This window comes from Meira miltonrushii (assembly GCF_003144205.1).
Source record: "Meira miltonrushii strain MCA 3882 unplaced genomic scaffold FA14scaffold_3, whole genome shotgun sequence".
Classification (NCBI taxonomy): domain Eukaryota; kingdom Fungi; phylum Basidiomycota; class Exobasidiomycetes; order Exobasidiales; family Brachybasidiaceae; genus Meira; species Meira miltonrushii.
In genome coordinates this window covers 1,696,695-1,714,307 of record NW_020289945.1, presented here as the reverse complement: position 1 = coordinate 1,714,307, position 17,613 = coordinate 1,696,695, and the positions used below count along the sequence as shown (strand labels likewise).

The 17,613-nt window shown below is 43.2% G+C and overlaps 10 protein-coding genes across 10 annotated transcripts; 6 read left to right on the top strand and 4 right to left on the bottom strand.

Moving 5' to 3' along the window:
* Positions 1–662: 662 nt before the first annotated feature.
* On the top strand, positions 663–1,733 carry FA14DRAFT_109838 (uncharacterized protein; the record flags this gene model as incomplete). The annotated part of the gene is made up of 2 exons (XM_025495892.1): positions 663–1,005; positions 1,072–1,733. Coding segments are annotated over 2 exons (1,005 nt in total), but the record flags the coding sequence as incomplete, so codon positions are not given.
* Positions 1,734–2,515: 782 nt separating this feature from the next.
* FA14DRAFT_108073 (uncharacterized protein) lies at positions 2,516–3,145 on the bottom strand (the record flags this gene model as incomplete). Its single annotated transcript, XM_025495827.1, has 1 exon — positions 2,516–3,145. A coding segment is annotated over one exon (630 nt), but the record flags the coding sequence as incomplete, so codon positions are not given.
* A 259-nt stretch (positions 3,146–3,404) lies between these two features.
* On the top strand, positions 3,405–5,828 carry FA14DRAFT_65877 (uncharacterized protein). The gene has a single exon (XM_025502660.1). The coding sequence runs from the start codon at positions 3,491–3,493 to the stop codon at positions 5,738–5,740; it is 2,250 nt and encodes a 749-aa protein (XP_025354165.1). The 5' UTR covers positions 3,405–3,490; the 3' UTR covers positions 5,741–5,828.
* A 204-nt stretch (positions 5,829–6,032) lies between these two features.
* On the top strand, positions 6,033–8,662 carry FA14DRAFT_161504 (uncharacterized protein). The gene has a single exon (XM_025499148.1). It carries the CDS (start codon positions 6,233–6,235, stop codon positions 8,537–8,539), a length of 2,307 nt encoding a protein of 768 aa, XP_025354164.1. The 5' UTR covers positions 6,033–6,232; the 3' UTR covers positions 8,540–8,662.
* A 63-nt stretch (positions 8,663–8,725) lies between these two features.
* On the bottom strand, positions 8,726–9,396 carry FA14DRAFT_165082 (supernatant protein factor, C-terminal domain-containing protein; the record flags this gene model as incomplete). Its single annotated transcript, XM_025499931.1, has 2 exons — positions 8,726–8,850; positions 8,922–9,396. 2 exons carry the CDS (start codon positions 9,394–9,396, stop codon positions 8,726–8,728), a joined length of 600 nt encoding a protein of 199 aa, XP_025354163.1.
* Positions 9,397–9,700: 304 nt separating this feature from the next.
* On the bottom strand, positions 9,701–10,404 carry FA14DRAFT_156539 (uncharacterized protein; the record flags this gene model as incomplete). Its single annotated transcript, XM_025497838.1, has 2 exons — positions 9,701–10,168; positions 10,249–10,404. 2 exons carry the CDS (start codon positions 10,402–10,404, stop codon positions 9,701–9,703), a joined length of 624 nt encoding a protein of 207 aa, XP_025354162.1.
* A 698-nt stretch (positions 10,405–11,102) lies between these two features.
* On the top strand, positions 11,103–12,484 carry FA14DRAFT_161503 (DnaJ-domain-containing protein). The gene has a single exon (XM_025499147.1). It carries the CDS (start codon positions 11,286–11,288, stop codon positions 12,390–12,392), a length of 1,107 nt encoding a protein of 368 aa, XP_025354161.1. The 5' UTR covers positions 11,103–11,285; the 3' UTR covers positions 12,393–12,484.
* Positions 12,485–12,698: 214 nt separating this feature from the next.
* On the top strand, positions 12,699–14,413 carry FA14DRAFT_185372 (uncharacterized protein; the record flags this gene model as incomplete). Its single annotated transcript, XM_025501453.1, has 3 exons — positions 12,699–13,140; positions 13,189–13,630; positions 13,696–14,413. The coding sequence occupies 3 exons, from the start codon at positions 12,699–12,701 to the stop codon at positions 14,342–14,344; spliced, it is 1,533 nt and encodes a 510-aa protein (XP_025354160.1). The 3' UTR covers positions 14,345–14,413.
* On the bottom strand, positions 14,391–15,629 carry FA14DRAFT_161502 (DnaJ-domain-containing protein). The gene has a single exon (XM_025499146.1). It carries the CDS (start codon positions 15,530–15,532, stop codon positions 14,483–14,485), a length of 1,050 nt encoding a protein of 349 aa, XP_025354159.1. The 5' UTR covers positions 15,533–15,629; the 3' UTR covers positions 14,391–14,482.
* Positions 15,630–15,746: 117 nt separating this feature from the next.
* On the top strand, positions 15,747–16,926 carry FA14DRAFT_190969 (uncharacterized protein). Its single transcript, XM_025501831.1, has one exon. It carries the CDS (start codon positions 15,870–15,872, stop codon positions 16,869–16,871), a length of 1,002 nt encoding a protein of 333 aa, XP_025354158.1. The 5' UTR covers positions 15,747–15,869; the 3' UTR covers positions 16,872–16,926.
* Positions 16,927–17,613: the final 687 nt, after the last annotated feature.

The window sequence follows — 17,613 nt, the reverse complement described above, 5'->3', positions numbered from 1 at the left end:
TCAATATAGCATCTAGCTTGACCATGGATGGTAGTTCACTGGGCGACGTAGGAAGCGTTCGTTTGAGTGGACTAGAGGTATCAACTAGCAAGTCTTTTCTCAAAAGTATGAGAGAGCTCGGTGCTGCGGCTGCAAGGATCGTCTTGCAATCGCAAATTCTGGCCACATCAGTCACTGGGCCGATGAACTTTGTCGAATATTTGTTGAGACTGTCCATCCGTTGGCGGTCAACAAATGGGAAGGAGAACAGAATGAGCGTCAATGTTATCCTTCTTGCTCGAGAATCAATTTGTGGAATATCTACAGTACTGGAGGACGGAAAGTTGGCTCAGTTGCAAGGCAGCAAAGGCGTCAAAATTCGCAAGACTGCAAAGCGATTCGCCCGCACTATCATCTCTCTAATCTGTGAATTATGGCAAGCAGATGAAGAAGAATTGCTGAGTGGAGTGCAATTGGCGAATGAACAACCACTCACGGAAGAGGAACGTCGTTTGATATCGACACAAAAGAGTGATTCGGACACATTGACCGAATACACGAAAGGAGCCCTAAAGCAACCAACACAGGCGAAGGAGAACGGTGACACGGACCTACATCTTGGTCCTGCCGTCAATGTAGACTTTGTCAATGCAGCCAGCATTGTCGATACGACAAGCAATGGAAGGTCTGCAGCCGCACCCATCTCACGGCAGCAGCGAAGAAAGAGAGCAATTCGATATGCACGTACGAGAGATGCATTCTTACTGGACATTCTCAGCGAGGCAGCTTTGATTCTTGGCTCAAGTCTCAAATCAAGCTTGGTTCACACATTATACCCAACAATTTGCGCTGTTGCCTCTTCTGATCCTTCAACCCAAGAAGCAGCATCAAATGCGATTCAAAAGATCTCTCACGCTGCAGGATATGCTAGTATTGAAGGCTGCCTACTAGATCATGCTGACTATATTTTGGGCGCTGCTAGTCACCGTCTGATATCCACTCTAGGCGAAGAAATGCATTTTCGAAGTCAATATGCAGCCGCTCAAGTTGCAAAGCAGGGCACGAGTTCAAGATTCGATGCATCACTATTAGCGCTCACGTTGAAGAACGAGAAAGAAGAGGAAGTATACACTCCTTTGATGAGTGCTTTATCTGCTCCACTTGTATTAGTCGAGCTTATTCGTTCTCTCGGTACGGAAGTAGTGGTATTGGTGGAAGATGCGATCGATGAAGTGTTGGATGCAATCGATCGTTTTCATGCAGATCCAAATATCTGTGACGGCTTGCTTTCGGTCCTGGACAGAATGCTTGAAGTGATGTTGAGCAAGGCAACGGAAGAAATACCTCTGCAGTTGCCAAGCCCAGATCGTGGCTACCAACCCAACAAAGAGAAAGATTTGGAAGATTTCAAAAAGTGGTATTCTCAACAGAGTCAAAGAAGCGAGGATGATACGGAAACATTGTTCAACAACCTTGAATCGTCTGGAGAACAAGAGTCTGCCGAGAAAGAAGATCTATCAGACCCAGCGCAAGAGGAAACACCAGCAGGACGAAGTCAGAAAGTCACAGTCTCCATGATGAAAAAGGCTATTCCATTCTTGAGTCATTCCTCACGTACAATTCGAATGCGGTGTTTGCGTTTGATCAACAGAGGGGTAGAGCTTTTATGTCGGCAAGGCTTAACTGCAGAGCCTTTGTCGGTCGTCAACTCCTGCTGGCCAATCGTGATGAGCAGGTTAGGATTTAATCTTTCACGCAATTTGAAATCTGACAAATACGTTCGTAAACTTCCACGATCAGACGAAATGGATGAGAAGGACTTCTTTGTCGCAATTGAAGCGGTCAAACTTCTTGCAACGCTTGCAAGATACCTTCAAGGATATCTTGGCAGTGAAAAGATGCTACGTCAAGCTATGCCGAGGGTATTACTCCTAGTGAGAATCATTCAGGAATCTGAACAAAAATCTGGGGAAGCTCCTACGGCTGATACTTCGATGCCGAAAAAGCAAACGACTTTTCTGCTCAAGGATGGCGGTCCTGCAACCAGTTCTAAGGCGGTATCTCCCTTGCATTTTCGCCCTTTTCGTGAATTTAGTCCGCTAGCAACCTTGATCGATACCGTTTTGGCCATGCTGAATGATTTGGTGTATGCAATGGGTGCTTCGATCACTGAAGCAGATCTATTCTCTTTCGCTTCTCATTCAACCTTCCTTGCCGCTTTGGACACTCGTCAACCAGAGCAGATCCAGAGACATGCTCGACATTTCTACTTCACCACGCTCAAGAATCGAAACGCGGCTATGGTTTGGTTCGTGATGGAATCAACTGTTAGATCCACTACTTCTATCAATCATTCTTCGAAAGCATATCCAGCATTCCTTTATCAGCCGAATCTGCGGTTGAATTTGTCAAAATAATCATGTACTATACATCTATGTGTACCATCAATCTATCTGTACTATACAAAATGCATTTTCTGTCCCAGAGTTCTTATTCAAGCACGATCATCAACACGATGTCTTCGATTGCGAAGTACATCTATTCCATCCTGAACGATACCCATATTATACCTCTTACCGTGCCATTCAATGCTGCCTCCATGTTGATCAGCAAATGCATCTGGATCGATGTCCAAGCCGGTAGCAAGCCTTTGTAGAACAAGAGCAGAGGATAAAAGACTGTAAGCTCCGTAAGGATGGAAATCTTTGGTGACTTGTTTTCGCAGGGAAGTCAAAGGTGGTACGGGCGAAGGATGATAAACGTATCCTGTTTCTGCATCAACTTTCAAAGCAGACGGATTAAATTCTGTTTGGAGTGTACCTGCCCAACTTAGTATTCCATCTTCGCTCAGTTCACGAAATACAATCGGAGAATCGGCAGATCGAATGATGTTATATTCTCCTTGACAAGGTGATAGCCAATGATAGCCTTGTGCTCTACCAAGCTGTAATACTTGATCAGCAGAATAAGTACCCGTCTCAGTCCATTCCTCATCTAGATTTGCGACTGTTTCAGGTTTGGCTGCCTCGGCATAATTCCGACGAATTCGTGTAAAGAAAAAGTTGAGAAATTCAGGATTTTTGTAGCATGACGTTAGGTTCTTGGGAACTGTATCATGTAGGAAAAGCTGACCATGTGTGTCGATTGCATACCTGTATGCACGCACAGGCTTTTCTTCTTTCGAGAGGTGTGCTGAAGATGTAAATGTCCGAATAGCTCCAAATTGTCTACTGCTCACTCTGCACCTTTGTATTTGAGCAAACATGGTCCCATGATGGTCTTGAATGATCAAGGTGTGTATGTGTGCATGCATTGAGGCTATAAGTGGAGACATAAACAAAAAACAACGCGTTACATGAGAAACACTTTTACCGCGTTAAAAGTGCATTCGTGTTTTAAGTGTTGTTCTTTTTATCCTGGCTTCAACTATCATCTTTATCACCTACACATACAATACACATCGTCATTGACCTCATATGTTGGCATCACCGCCATCTCATATCGGTCAAACATGGCTCTATTACAGTCAAACGCCGTAGAGAAGCGTTATCGACTTTCCACGCTTCAAGCGCCAGAATGGGCAACATGGTCTATGAACGCTGCTACGGAGGGTCAATGGAAATCAAGAAATGAAAAGGCACATCTGCGCTTTATTGAAACGTTGAACAAGGTATCGAACAAACCAAAGTCACCAAGAAAAACATCTCATTGGTCAAAATTCAGTGTAAGATCTATGCTGCAAGATGGAAGCGATAATGCTATTCATGCATCTGATTGGAAAACGTATCAGGAAGATGAAAGTATTGAAATCGATCAAGACCGAAATTCTACTCTTTCACAAGAAATTGCTAAGCTTCAACCATGGATGAACAGCGTGCTGGAAGATCTTGAAGGAGCAATCGGAACACTCACGCCCGAAATGCTTAAGCCGGGCTACTTTGATTATACTCCTTTGTTGCCGATCGAGCAAGAGCGAATTCAACGATTCTTGCGCTTAACAGGCTACAAGCCAGAGCAGCCACAGAAGCTACTGTCTGAGCTCGAAGCCTTTATTGGTACGTATCAGCAAAGTCTTACCGATACCAGCAGATCTTTGTCTCAATTGGAAGAAGAAAGCGATCCGTTGGAGATATCACAGAAATTTTTCAAACTTCAAAAGAAGGTGAGGGTGGATAAATATTCCGATGATTATGTTCAAGGACGTGAAGAATTTATCAATATGTGCAAAACAGCCATGCCTACGCGACATACGGATTGGATCCTACAAAAGGCTTTCGAAGATTCACAGAAAGACGTAAAGAAATATGCATTCAGCTCAGAATTGGGCGAGCAGATGAAAATGAAAAGTGTCTCCGATCCCTTGGAATCTATAAGCACAGTGGAAGCGATTGAGATGGTGGAAAATGGAACTATGCCATTCGAAAAAGCTGCTATCGTGATGCATGCCCTTGCAAGTGCAAGCAACATTCGCACCAAAGATATCTTGCTAAGCAAGCAGTATAGCACTGCAGCAAACGTGGAGAAATCTAGGAGAAAGAAAAACTTGGGTAGATGCTTGACCGAATCGGCAGCTTTGGCAAGAACAATGAAGGCACTCTTCCCACACTTTTTCCCTGCGGAAACACAGAAAGCAGACGATGATTCTATGGAATCGGAAGCGAGCATACAGGCTGCTTTCGATACCATTTGTACAAACCAATCAAGCCATGCTAGCAAGAGGAAAGAATTGCCAGTCAATGCTGCTTACCATTCTACTTTACAAGAGGCAAGTACTTCGGAAAATCCATTCCAGCCAAGGGAATATGCACGTACCCCGAAAGAGGAAGCTCGGCTCAAACGGCAGTTCGAGGAACGGCAAATTATACTCACACAACAGCTATATGAGGATCTAGAGGTGCAAAGTGGAGAAGATGAACAATACCAATCAGAGGAGGGTGATTCGGCAGAGCTAGACGACAATGACGACGGTCCTCTCGATGGCATCTTAGATCTTCAAGATTGGGTGGAAACTTGCTACACCAAAACATCGTATAGACAGATGAGAGAGCATTTTTCTGATATGTATGATGGCAAAATACCATCATGGGTGGAAGAAAGGCTCGATCCAAAATATAAGAACCGCTTGAAGGTGAACGCGGAGAAAACCGAATATACTGACGAGCCACTTCAATTGACCAATGTCGAAATGGAAAAGCGAACGCGATTGAAAGATTCCTCAGAGGAAATACTGAAAGTGGATGCGACTCTGAGACGAGCAAGGAAAGAGGCTATGAGTGGGGACAAGAAAGAACAAAAGAGAGAATTAAAGAGAAGGTTCGAACAAGAACAAGCAATGACGAAAGCAGCTCGACAAGCTCGGATAAAGCAAAGACAAAAGGATCGGGAGCAAGCCACAATGGAACGAAAGATGAGAAAGGTTTTGGAAAGGGCTAGATTAGAGCGAATGGATTGTGACAGAGCAATATATGACAAGAATTTCTCGGGACCAAAACGGCTAAAAGGCGAATCTGCATCTGATGCTGAGGAAAGGTTAAAAAAAGCAGTGGAGGAAAGAGCGATCCAAGAGATCGCCTATCTGAGCAAAACAGAAAAAGACATACAAGATTACAGCCGATTTTTACGATCTTTGGCACCTTCTTTGAAAGAGCCCCCTGGAGATTCTCAGGTAAATGTCCAAAGCGAAACGAGTAAAGAGGAAGCGATGGAGCATTATAATCTTGCAAAGCAAAAATGGCTCGCTTCTCTCCGCCAAAGTAACTGAGGTCGTTTGATTTAACGGTTCTCGAATCATTTGTAAATATACACATACCATTCATACCCCATTGTCAATCCCATTCATAATTGATGGCAGAGGAACTGATAAGCCGATAGCACGTGCATTGTCGCGCTCTAAGCACAAAACAAACACTAACAACACGCTCAGAACGCGTGTTCACTGGGAGTAACACAACAACACGTCTGTCCGCCCTAACGCGTCGTTGAAACAACCACTAGAGCGTGTGTGTGATTGAAATGGAGTTTGAATATTCACATTTAACTTCATCAAAAGTGAACAAAAGTAGATTGCAATGACATCTTGACATAAAGTTGTCATTCTATATTACTCCAAAATCACATCAACCAGTGCCTATTTATCACCATATCTCACTCAATCAGGACACACGGGACCAAATCTGCATCCATCATACATCGTTTGCCAGCATCACCCTTTATACTCGGCCAATCGGGCCTTGATTGAGGTTTGCGATTCAACATGGATCTCAATATCCTTTTTGCGCCTCAAGTAGGCCAACTAAAACAATGCTATGCAGATCTAGGATATTTACCACAAAGATTACAAGAAGCATTACGAACGGCAATCGATCAAGAAGTAAACAAAACAATAGAAGAAGTGGAGGAAGCAAAAAGAGAAGTGGATGAATTGATGAAAAGATGTGATGCATATCAAGATGTATTGATGGCAGATGGTGTTACGAACACAGCTTCAAAAGCAGCACAATCAAACGAAGCACGATTCAATCAAGGTACATTCATGTCACGTATCGAAGCATGGCAATCCGAGCTGAAACGATTAGAACGACAATACATGTCAAGGAGAGCACATGTAGATCGATTAATCGAAACACTAGAGGCTTATCGCGGTATCTTGGGAGACTTCGTGCCAGTCATCGAAGGATCAACAAATGCTTCTCATTCCGAATGCTCCAGTCTTGTTTCGCCAATTCCTTCTTTGCGAATCGTAGAGGAAGCTTTAGCATCTTGTACGGATGAATTGCATCGCAGAACAGAGGTACTGCAGGAGGATGTCAATGGAGTGCTACAGCTATGGTGTGATCTGGCATTATTGCCAAATAACGACGATCACATAGATTCATCCATTCTACGACACTTGGGTGTGGCACCTCGACTGGTCGACGTAGGGGAAGGTTGCATGGATTTCTGTGGTGACTTTGACGAAGTTCAAGCGCATGATCAAGAAGAGGATGGCATCCTCGAAACACCATCACGCAAATCTGGCTCTCAACATCAACTATCCGGAAATCCTTCGCTGATGAAACCGGGCGCGATATTGCCTTCGCTTGATAATCTGACAAACGTACATCAAAGAAGACAGGAGCTTGATGCAGAAAGGATACGAAGGACCGAATTATTGCAAACGCTCTATGATGAATTGATCCCGCTTTGGCAACGTTTTGATGTTGCAGATGAAGATGTGGATGCATTCGTTCAAGCAAATTGTGGATGCACTTTGGTTGTTTTAGAAGCATACGAATCGGAATTACAACAAATGCGTGAATTGAAATCACAGCATATGGCGCTCTTCATTTCCAAAGTTCGACAAGATATTGCCGATCTTTGGGATCAATTAATGATGACGCCAGAAGAACGTAGGGATTCGTTCGCACCATTCTTTTACGATCTTGCAGATGCAGCAACGAGTGAAGAAAGCAGAGGGAACAATGCGGGCATTGAGCCTTCCGATGAGCTTTTGGCTTTGCATGAAGAAAAAGTGCAAGATTTGCAGGATGAATTAGCAACAAGGGCAAAACCTCTAGAATTGGTACGACAATATCTGCGATTGCTGGAAGAGGCAAGAGAGCTAGAGGAGAGTGCAAAAGATACGTCCAGATTGACTGGAAGAGGAGCTCCCGGTCAAAAGCGTGATCCAGGCAGATTGCTACGTGAAGAAAAGATGCGAAAAAGAATTAAGATTCTTAAACCTAAAGTGGAAGAAGATCTAATGAAGACCATCCCAGCTTGGGAAGAAGAATCCGGAAGACCTTTCGTTGTGAATGGAGCACGCTTCCTCGATACTGTAGATATTCAGCCTGCTCAGAGCAAGAAGCGACCAAGAGTGATCTCAAACGCTCAATCCAGCTCTGCTGCTGCTCAAGCGGCGGCTGCCACACCTCAACAGAATCATGCTGTCAAAAGGTCTCACATCGAAGGAAGTGCACCACGCTCTGTCTCTGTCAATTCTTCTGCTATTCGCAAAGGATCAGCACAACATGGGCATCATCCTACGCCAACGATGGCCAATGGAAAAGGTACAAGAAATGTCACTGGACCACCATCTGCATTACCCACACCTTCGTCTACATCTCAGAAGAGCCGAATCGCCAGCACTGTGTCTGGAAGCAATGCTAAAGCTCGCTCAGCAACCGTTGCAGGAACTGTATCAACCCAAGAAGCATCTCGAATGAATGCGACGATGACCACTATGACGTCCAATTCTTCTGCATCCCTAGCAAGTCAAGCGACTGATGCAACAACACATATACTCAAAGTTGCTGGAAATCGTGTGAATAGTATGCAACCACCTCCCCTTCCCACACCCAAAAGCCAAGTATCAAAGATTCGCAACGGATCCGCAATGCCTGCCAAAAGACCTTCTATGCTGCTGGGAGAGTCATTACGCTACGCTCCCAGACCGAGTAATGATTTCGTCAAACCTACCAGTACAGGAGCTGGCGCTTCGATAAAGCTTGCCAATGACAGCATTGGACCGAATTGGGCGATTCTCGATGATGAAGACGAAGAGAATTTGCTGATGCTGTGAATCGATTTCGCTTTTATAAGTGCCTGCTTTCGCTAGCAATTTCTGTACTTTCGCCTTTATTTGTACTATAGTCAAAATGTCTTTTCCTTACCTGTATAATGATTTTTAGTGTTACGAATGGATGTCTAGATTCGCAAAGAGGCTCTTGATGTGAGATTATATAATTTTGATTGGAAATCGAGCTGATCATATGACCCGTCTGACTTCGAATTGTCGTTTAACAAAGTACACTTGGAATGAACAAGCTCCGATCAAGAGGAATGCTTGTATGACTGACCACCATTTCACGCGGGAGAATGTCGATTCGGCAGCTGCAGTGGGAAGAAAGGCGATGTGTGAGTATTGATGTGTCTGTTGTTTGAGTGTTTGCAATTCCACTCACTATTTCTATGAACACGTTCACGAATCACAAGATATTCTTGTTCATCTTTGATTGCTTGTAGACCGGCGGCAAGGTCACGAATCTCTCTTTCGATCGGTAGCATTTCGCCATCATCCGGAACATAGATGATTCCATGTACGTTGAAGCTGACAGTCTTATCGGAAACATGGCTGAATTTGTTGCTGAAGCAATACGTGTATCGACCTGAATGTGCTGCCGTAAGACTATAAGTTCCTGTATCTTTTCGTTGAAGTTCAAATAGCTTATCATGATTTGGATCTGTTAGGATCACGTCCACGTCTAAATTCCCACCACCTCCAACTTGATAAGTTAATGTCATTTGATCTCCCGGATTAAGATCTTCAAAGAAACATTCTTCTCCGCTAGGTGCTAATTCGATCATATGCGCTTGTGTTGAGCCTGCCAGCAGACTAAGAAGGATGCATACTATCGATATGATGCAAAGTCGCATCATTGTTGCTGATGCCATTATCGTCAGGTCTATAGATGATGATGGGAAAGAAGATGTGAATCTTGTGTAAAGTATTCATCGCGTGTGACAGCGTGCAGTGCATGCCTTCATCTTAACGCCTTCTTTGAGGGAGGCTAATTTAGGGTTATCCTCGCGCTATCCTTGGGCTGTACACGTGATGGTGATACAAACTGAATAAATGCTGATACTTAAGGCCATCATCATATCAGGTGTGAAAGTCGAACACGATGACATTGATATGAAAGAGAAAAAAGAAGTGGTACAAAAAAGGCCCAAGGGTTGTCAATTAGATTGTTTGCTTAAGTGGCAAATTGCGGAAAAGGTCAGGATATTGAACGAGAATATCTTGAAGTGGCATCCATTCGGTTTGAGCTCCACAAGGATACTGCATTGGATTAGAAGATTGTGCGAATGCCGTAGGCGGCATAGGAATAGCTTCATAGTTATCTCTACCATCAATTTGATAATTTCGTTGAAAAGGTGCGTATGTTGTGTATTCATTGAGATTGCTTTGCATATATGCATGCGGTGCTTCTACATGTCCCCATTGTGATGGAACAGTTACAGAAGGCGGGGACTCTGCATCGTATGGCTCTTCATCTTGTTCTCCTCCTTCTCTTCGTTGCTCTTCAGGTTCGCTTTCTGGTGTTGCACATGTCATTCTTACATTTGATACCGTCCATACGCCACGAACGGCATGATCCGGAACGCGTGCAAAGTTTGGCATGGCACTCAAGATGTGACGAACGGTACCCTGTTCTCACGGAGACAAGTGATGGGTATTGTTAGTGAGTCTCATCTTCCCCATCGTAAGATAACATCCAGCTTACTCACCTTCCAATCACTCTTTCTTTCACATAAAGAAGGTTCCTTTTTCTCCAAAACGGCATATAACTCTTTCAAAGGGAGCATCTTTTCGGGCGCTTCAAGAAGTGCTTCTAAGATTAATTGCTTGAAACCTACGCATTGATAGGGAACTTTTGAACCCATTCTGAAGGCAAAGAAGAGAGTATATACGAGTGTAGGAGAATGATCAAAGAATAGGATGAAGGAAACAAATAAGAAACCCACTCTATCAATGCCGTATTTATGAAATTAAGCCTGATCCTCATCAATCCGTTATACCCTTTCAGATTTGAACTTTTTTTGACCATCGTTACACAGCCATTTCATACAAGAAATCGTGCTGTACATGATTGCCGCGATGAAAAAAGGACCATGTTTTAACTCGTGCCCCGGGCAATTGAAGTGTTTAAAGACTGATTTTATACAGCTTTCTTGGCTTTACACAGGATCGAACGATCAACACATAGCGGTGAAAATTGTCAAGTTGGAAGCGGTTAATCGTTTTAAAGTTTGAAGATGAGCGGACTCGTAGAAAGCAATACATGACGAGTTGATGTTAATCTCTCTTGAGTTGTGCGGGATACACAAAATTGTAAGACGATCATACTGTCATCGAGTTGAAATCAATTTGATGAAAAGGGGGCAAAGAGAGCATTTACGGATGCTAACGGTGTGCTGCGCTTGTGATCGAACGCCGCGCTTTAAGGAGAGAAAGAGAAAGAAGCAGTGCAGTCAGTGCCTAGCGCGCTCTTTCTTTTGTACAAGCACAAGCACATCTTGTGCATTTTCAGTAAAACCCCGACGCCGGCTCCTTTTCTCAATCCATATGCAAGTCTAATGCACGGACTTATGTAATAAAGCATATTCTTCTTACAATACATTCGATCTTGACTTTATCAACACTGCCATCATTCTCTCGTACAACTTGGCATTTGCTGGCATGAAAGAGTAACAATCACTTCATTCAAAGAAGGACTCGATCATAGGTTGCGTATGAGTTGGCTCAAGGTGGCGATATGCGGCGTATGATGGCGATGAGAAGGGGAGTAAGTTACCAGATTCACAACAAAACACAATGGCTTATCACACCTTCAAGGTATTATAGAGGCTATGCAACTCAATCCCCGTCATCATCACCGATAGATAACCCATTCCCTTTACCATCTTCAAATGCAACACCTTATGATATCTTTCATTTACCACGGGATTGTACTTCCGCTCAAATCAAATCACGCTATTATGATTTAGTCAAAATTTATCATCCGGACAAAGCTATGGCAAGTGCAATGACTGAAAATGGTCAGTCCTCAACATCTTCAACTTCCTCTTCTTCCACTTCTACTCTAACTCCGCAAAAGGCTCATGACAACTTTAAGCGGATACGAGAAGCATATACCCTACTCGGCAGCGAAACAAAGAGGAGAATGTATGATAATAGCGGCTATGGCTGGAACGCAAGCGGTGGAGGATCTTCCACAAACAATGCGATGGACGGCTTTCAAGGTCCCGTTTGGAATGGTGGATTTCCACGTAATGCGGCAGAATGGGCAGCTTATGATGCATGGTCAGCTTCACTTAAAAGAGGCGCTCCTGGCTCAATGAATCGACAAGGATGGCAATTCCGAGGTCAAGCAGGCAGTGGTTTTGGGGGCCATGATCGATTTGGTTGGCAGCATTATGCAGGTAATAAAAACAATCCAGGCGCCAATTGGTTTTATGGATACGGTCATGCCCAACACTTCTCTGCTACCAATAAGCCACGTTATACGAGCAATTTACGCTTTATTGCCAGCTTATCCAGCTTGACGGCTGTTTTGGCTATCTTTCAATATGCTAGATTACAACAAGAACGTCAATTGATTGGCGGAATGGAAGACAGGAGACACCAAAGCGCAGTTCAAAGTTTATCGGAAGCACGTAAATTCGCAAGAAGTGAGATAGGAAGAGCAAGAATGGAAGAAATGCGGAAAAAGGCTCGTGAATTGCCTGATTCTGGTGAAAACGGACTTTTATTAATCGAAGACGGAAATAGATCACACGATTGGGAGGGCATCGTCGGAAGGGGAGGACCAAGCGGTAAAAGTGCATACGAAGAAAGAATGCGAAAATTGGAATCCAGTGAAATACGATAACTGAGATCATGTTGTAGAATATTGCTCACCATTCGCATGAATTGCATTGAATTTAACTTGATAACACCCGCCGTTCCGAGCAAAAGAGGCGCAGCAGGACGGGTAGATATTCATTATGACATCCGCCCGCCGTGTTTTCATCCGCTTGAATGTCAATTTCACTCTGCTCTTTCCTTCCGAATCACATTGTTGAACGAGAATCTTGTTTTGAACGCTCGGACATCAGTGAAATAATGAATTCAGGTACGTATCTTAAATCTTTTCTTTGTAACCTTCATCTGAAACTAGATTCTCTTTATCATAATCATGGATAGAAGGCAGCCTCCCACAGGGCCCACCCCATCAGCCGGATTTGCACAACAAAACCCGATCATGGCCACGCCAATACCAATACAGCCTGTTTATAGAAGATGGGATGATGATTGCAAATCTTGTGATACAATAACAGTTTGGTCAACGTATTATGTCAACGAGAAAGGGCAAAGTACAACATGTACAACGACCGAATACGATACTACCACTTTAACAAATCAACCACAAACACTTGTTCCCACTTCAACATACATCACCCAATATCAAACCCTTACGAGTACACTGTATTCATCCGCCGCACCTTCGCCAACAAGTACACCTCCAGTCATAGGAGCACAATCCGTCTTGGTTCAAGGCCAATATTGTGATTGCGAAAAGGCATGGCTACGGTTCTTGTTGGGAGGCGTTCCAAATGGAGTTGGTGAAGTGATTGCATGTATTGCATTCTTTTTACCTTTTGTGGTTTTCTTTCTACTTTGTGCAGCACGTTTGACGAAATATACCTATATTCGTGAAATCTTTTTCATTTTATTGCCTTTTCTCATCTTTTTGGCAATCATGGTGGCCTTTTTACCTACACGAGCATATGCATCAACACATGATTCGACAAACCATATCCTTGCTCAACACGTCATGTTTGCAATCGCAGTTCCGATCTTGTTCGATGTGGCTTTGCAGGTCTACGCTTTGCTCAAAAAACGAGCAATGCTTTCGGGTTGGATCGATGCAACTTCTATCCTTTTGCGTGTCATCAATGCTGCAGCTTTAATCTTGTATGCCATTGCGGCCGCTAATCTTGTTCAATTCGTCAAAGGCTGGGAAGAAGGAACACAGACATGTGCAAGTGGACTGCTCAATCAAATTTCAACTTTAAATATCGTTGCCGATTTCATGGAATTAGCTGCTCTCGTATTGGGATTCATTTTGTAAGTTGATCATCTCATAAGTGGCTCCATTGCAATAAACTGACTACTTTGCACCTCATTCACAGCCTCTTTTGGGCCTTTTGGAGACTACGAATGAACAAAGCTGTTTTGTTCATCCAAGCACACATCTTTTTCCTGTTAATGATCTTCTTTTTCTGGCGAACGGCGCACGATATCAGTGCAGAACAGGCATGGTCCAAACGGGCCGATCGAAGCTGTGGACCTCTTTGCGCTTCAGGAACGTGGAACAAACGAACAGACGTCAATACAATCCAAATTGCATCAGGAGCAAACGTTTGTACAGTTTCGACAAATGGAATCTTTTATTTCTTTCATTTTCCATGGTCTTCCGTTCAAGCGATTTCACATCAAGGCTTGAATGGACAAGCAGCTTTTTGGCTTTTGGCAGTTTTGCCAATCTTTTTGGCCGCTTTGCTTTTGATGATGGTCAATTTACTCGTCTACACTTCTGCTGAACCGGATATCTTAGCACAACCAGATAGCGTTCGGTATAAGCTTTGCTATAATGAAGACACCAAAAAGATGGAATTCGTTCGATTGGACAACGTTGGCGGTCCAGCTTTACCTGATGGACAGCCTCTTTACGAAATCGTTCGTGGAAATGAAGGCGACGGATGGGAGATTCGTGAAGCAAGAACAGCCACAGTTTTGCCTGCTTGGGAGAACGTTACCGTCCGGCCATGGTACAAATGATGATTATAATCAAGAACTTTTTCTTTTTCTTTCTCAATTCTCTCTACTCTCAAACGGTACATACATCTTCTTTCATGCTGTATAATGAATTATGACATTGAATCTATTGTAACGACACCTGAAAAGTACATCGCATCATTATTGCTTCTTTTTGTTTTTGCGCTTCTTTGAGCTGGATCCATTGACAGATGAAACAGCATTCGTAGCATCGTTGTCAAAGCCTTCTCCCTCTGACTGAATTGCACCTGCGTTTCCACCACCGGGGACAACCTTGCCAGCAATGCCTCTTGCTAGATTGAATGCCCATGTATTAGTGAATGCTGGTTTTTGATTTGATGCTAAATCAAGGGGTGTCCATTCCTTTGAGACAGGATCCATAATGAGCACTTCTGATTCCCGAGTGACCAAGGCATCAACGTATCGTCTTGAGCTTCCGTATTCAAGAGCTGCATTGTTGTTCGCTGATGTGCCTGATGCAATGGCTTTTCGTACTGCTTTTTCATCATTATCCCAATAAGCAGATTCATCCTCTTCAGCCTTGCGAGGGGTGACTTCAGGGATGTCTAGTCCGCTTAATGGAACACGGACTTTCTTCTCGCCTGGCACGATCACATTCTTGTTCTGAGAATTGTCACCTGTCTTCAACCCATCTTCAATAGATCGGAATCGCGGTCCCCATGCGAGCACTTTGGCGGTGGTGATTAAGCTCTTGAGGCGGTCCTGGTCGCGTTTGTAGTTCAATCTTTTGATTACCAATTCGATTGAAGATGTGATGAGAACGAGGAATACCAGCACAGAGATGAGACCTGGTCTATACCTTGCATAAAAGTATCCAGATCCACGCCATTTTGGAAATCCATTTGTCAAGAAATGATCGTATCGATCCCTTCTGTGATCACGTAGGATCTTGTTAATGACGCCCAAACGTTCAAATCTTCGTGCGGCAGCTGGATTACTTGCATGTTTATCAGGATGTAATTCCATACTTCTTGCACGATATGCTTTACGAATATCTTTTGCCGAAGCTGATCTTGTCAAATTGAAAAAAGAATAAAAGTTTACACCTTCACCTTCATCTTTTTCCAATGCAGCTTGTAATTCAAATATTTCGTAATCATCTTTATCCCATTGTGCTTTTACCAACAGTATACTTGCCAGTAAAACGAACAAGATTGTGAAAAGTCTCATCTTGTCCAGCGACAACAGCACAAATGATGACGGCGGAGTTGATGGCTGAGAAGGAGTGAAGTTCAAGCATGCATTCAAGCTTTGATTCTTCCAATTCTGCTGTACGCACGCCCTGCATCTTTACGCCCTTCTTGTCTTGTGTTGGTCTCTGCATCAGATTTAAGGCGTTGGCTCAGATTAGCGCCCGCCTTTGGGACAGCAAAAGCCTTGTTGAGCTTATTTTACACGTGCTTGAGATTTTTTTGGAATTTGAGAAGATTAATGGAAAAGAGCATGACATTCTCCACAATTGAATAGCAACACTTCTCCTCTTCTCACAACAAACAGTAACGAAACAATGGCTGATGCATTAGAAGATGACTACATTCAATCGGATGGGGAACAGATAGATGCTGGCAGCGATGTAGGATATGACTCAGAAAGCGGCGAAGCCGGCCCATCATCCACAAGATCAAGGCAAGAAGAGAACGGAAACAAACAAAAGCGAAGAATAGAGCAAACAGAAGTAGATGAAGAGGAAAACCGAAACAAAAAGAAACAAAAGATGAAAAAACGTGATCAAATAAAAAAGCAAAAGAAAGCGGCTGCAAATATGGCATTACAACCTGGTGCATTGGCAAAATATCCTGTAGAAATGCAAGCCGATCATTTACGACAATTGATGCGATCTTGTAAGCAATTCAGTAAATGGACTGAAATGGAATTGGATGAAATGGGAGTCGCACAATCCATGTTGATCGATACTAGTGGATTGGATATTAAGCGGGAAGCCGACACATTAGCACAATTTATCCTCAAAGCTATGCCCAAGGTGACAGAAGCTATTAAATCTGTCAAAGATGAAGGAGTCTGCGGACAACCTTCTGTTTTGGTCATTTCGGGCAATGCTCAAAGGGCGGCTGACCTGAGTCGATCATTACGATCTCTAAATCCAAGCTCAGATAGCAACGGAAAAGAAAAGAATAATGGAAAATCGAAAGGGAAGGTGGCAGTAGCCAAATTGTTTGCTAGACATTTCAAAATTGATGAACAAAAAGCATTCTTGGAAGCTAGTATTTGTCCATTGGCTGTAGGAACTCCGCAACGATTGCAAGATTTATTGACTAATGGATTGGACTTGCAGAAATTACGATGTATCATCATAGATGCGACTTGGACCGATCAAAAGCAAAGGACAATGTTGGATACGATTGAAACCCGACAAGCTCTATTTTCCATGCTTGCTTGTCCTGAATTTCAAGCGAGATTGCATGGAAAGTCGTCCAGTGACACAAAAAGCAACAAAAAAGAAGAGAAGATAAAGAGTGCTGCTAATCGAGCAAAGATTGTACTATTTTAGAGACGCTTTGACCTGTATTATAAGCCGTTGCCGTTCAATGTACTATTTATTGCGCTAAAGTATGAGCATGCTTTCTTGGTTCTTAAAAACATGCATGATATAGACTCAGACTAGGTACAAGCATGCCCGAGGCTGAATATGCTGACATGAAAAAAAGTCTAGTGCCCGATCGCAAAAAGATGGAGAGAATATTCGATGGGCTTTAAATGGATTTGCCATGCTAATTCAGGGCGGTCTTTCTTTTTTACATAGATGATATAAGCTTTTATATCATATGATTTCTTAGCTTATTAAAGTTTGTTACAATTTCGCATTCATAAATCTTATTAGTTCCTGAAATTGAAAACGGCTTGTCTCATATGTTGTCCTGACACATCAACGTGAAAAAATAAGCATTTTTAGTCTTATGTCAGTTGAATGAGGAAGAGGTCAGTATTTTACATGTGGGGTCAAAAGACAAGAAATTGAGAAAGTCAATTTTATGTTTAGCGTACCTTTTAGCTGCAGATTTTACCCGACCATCCCATTCCGAGGCCATAGCGCAACCAATTGCCAAGGCGCAATGCCGCTGCATGCACACAAAACAAAAGCTGACAACGGTCGCGGAGAATTAAAGAGAAAAAACAAAAAGCCAAATTCTGTTTATCTGCAGATCTGAAACAAAGACGTGATTCTAAACCGGATTCTGGCGGTAATTTTATCTTGACTTGCAGGAAAGCGATAAAGTGCTTGTCTTTTGACT

Bases quoted from the DNA above. Each gene is read 5' to 3' on its own strand.
- FA14DRAFT_65877 (XM_025502660.1), top strand. From the start codon at position 3,491: ATGGCTCTATTACAGTCAAACGCCGTAGAGAAGCGTTATCGACTTTCC.
- FA14DRAFT_161504 (XM_025499148.1), top strand. From the start codon at position 6,233: ATGGATCTCAATATCCTTTTTGCGCCTCAAGTAGGCCAACTAAAACAA.
- FA14DRAFT_161503 (XM_025499147.1), top strand. From the start codon at position 11,286: ATGATGGCGATGAGAAGGGGAGTAAGTTACCAGATTCACAACAAAACA.
- FA14DRAFT_161502 (XM_025499146.1), bottom strand. From the start codon at position 15,532: ATGAGACTTTTCACAATCTTGTTCGTTTTACTGGCAAGTATACTGTTG.
- FA14DRAFT_190969 (XM_025501831.1), top strand. From the start codon at position 15,870: ATGGCTGATGCATTAGAAGATGACTACATTCAATCGGATGGGGAACAG.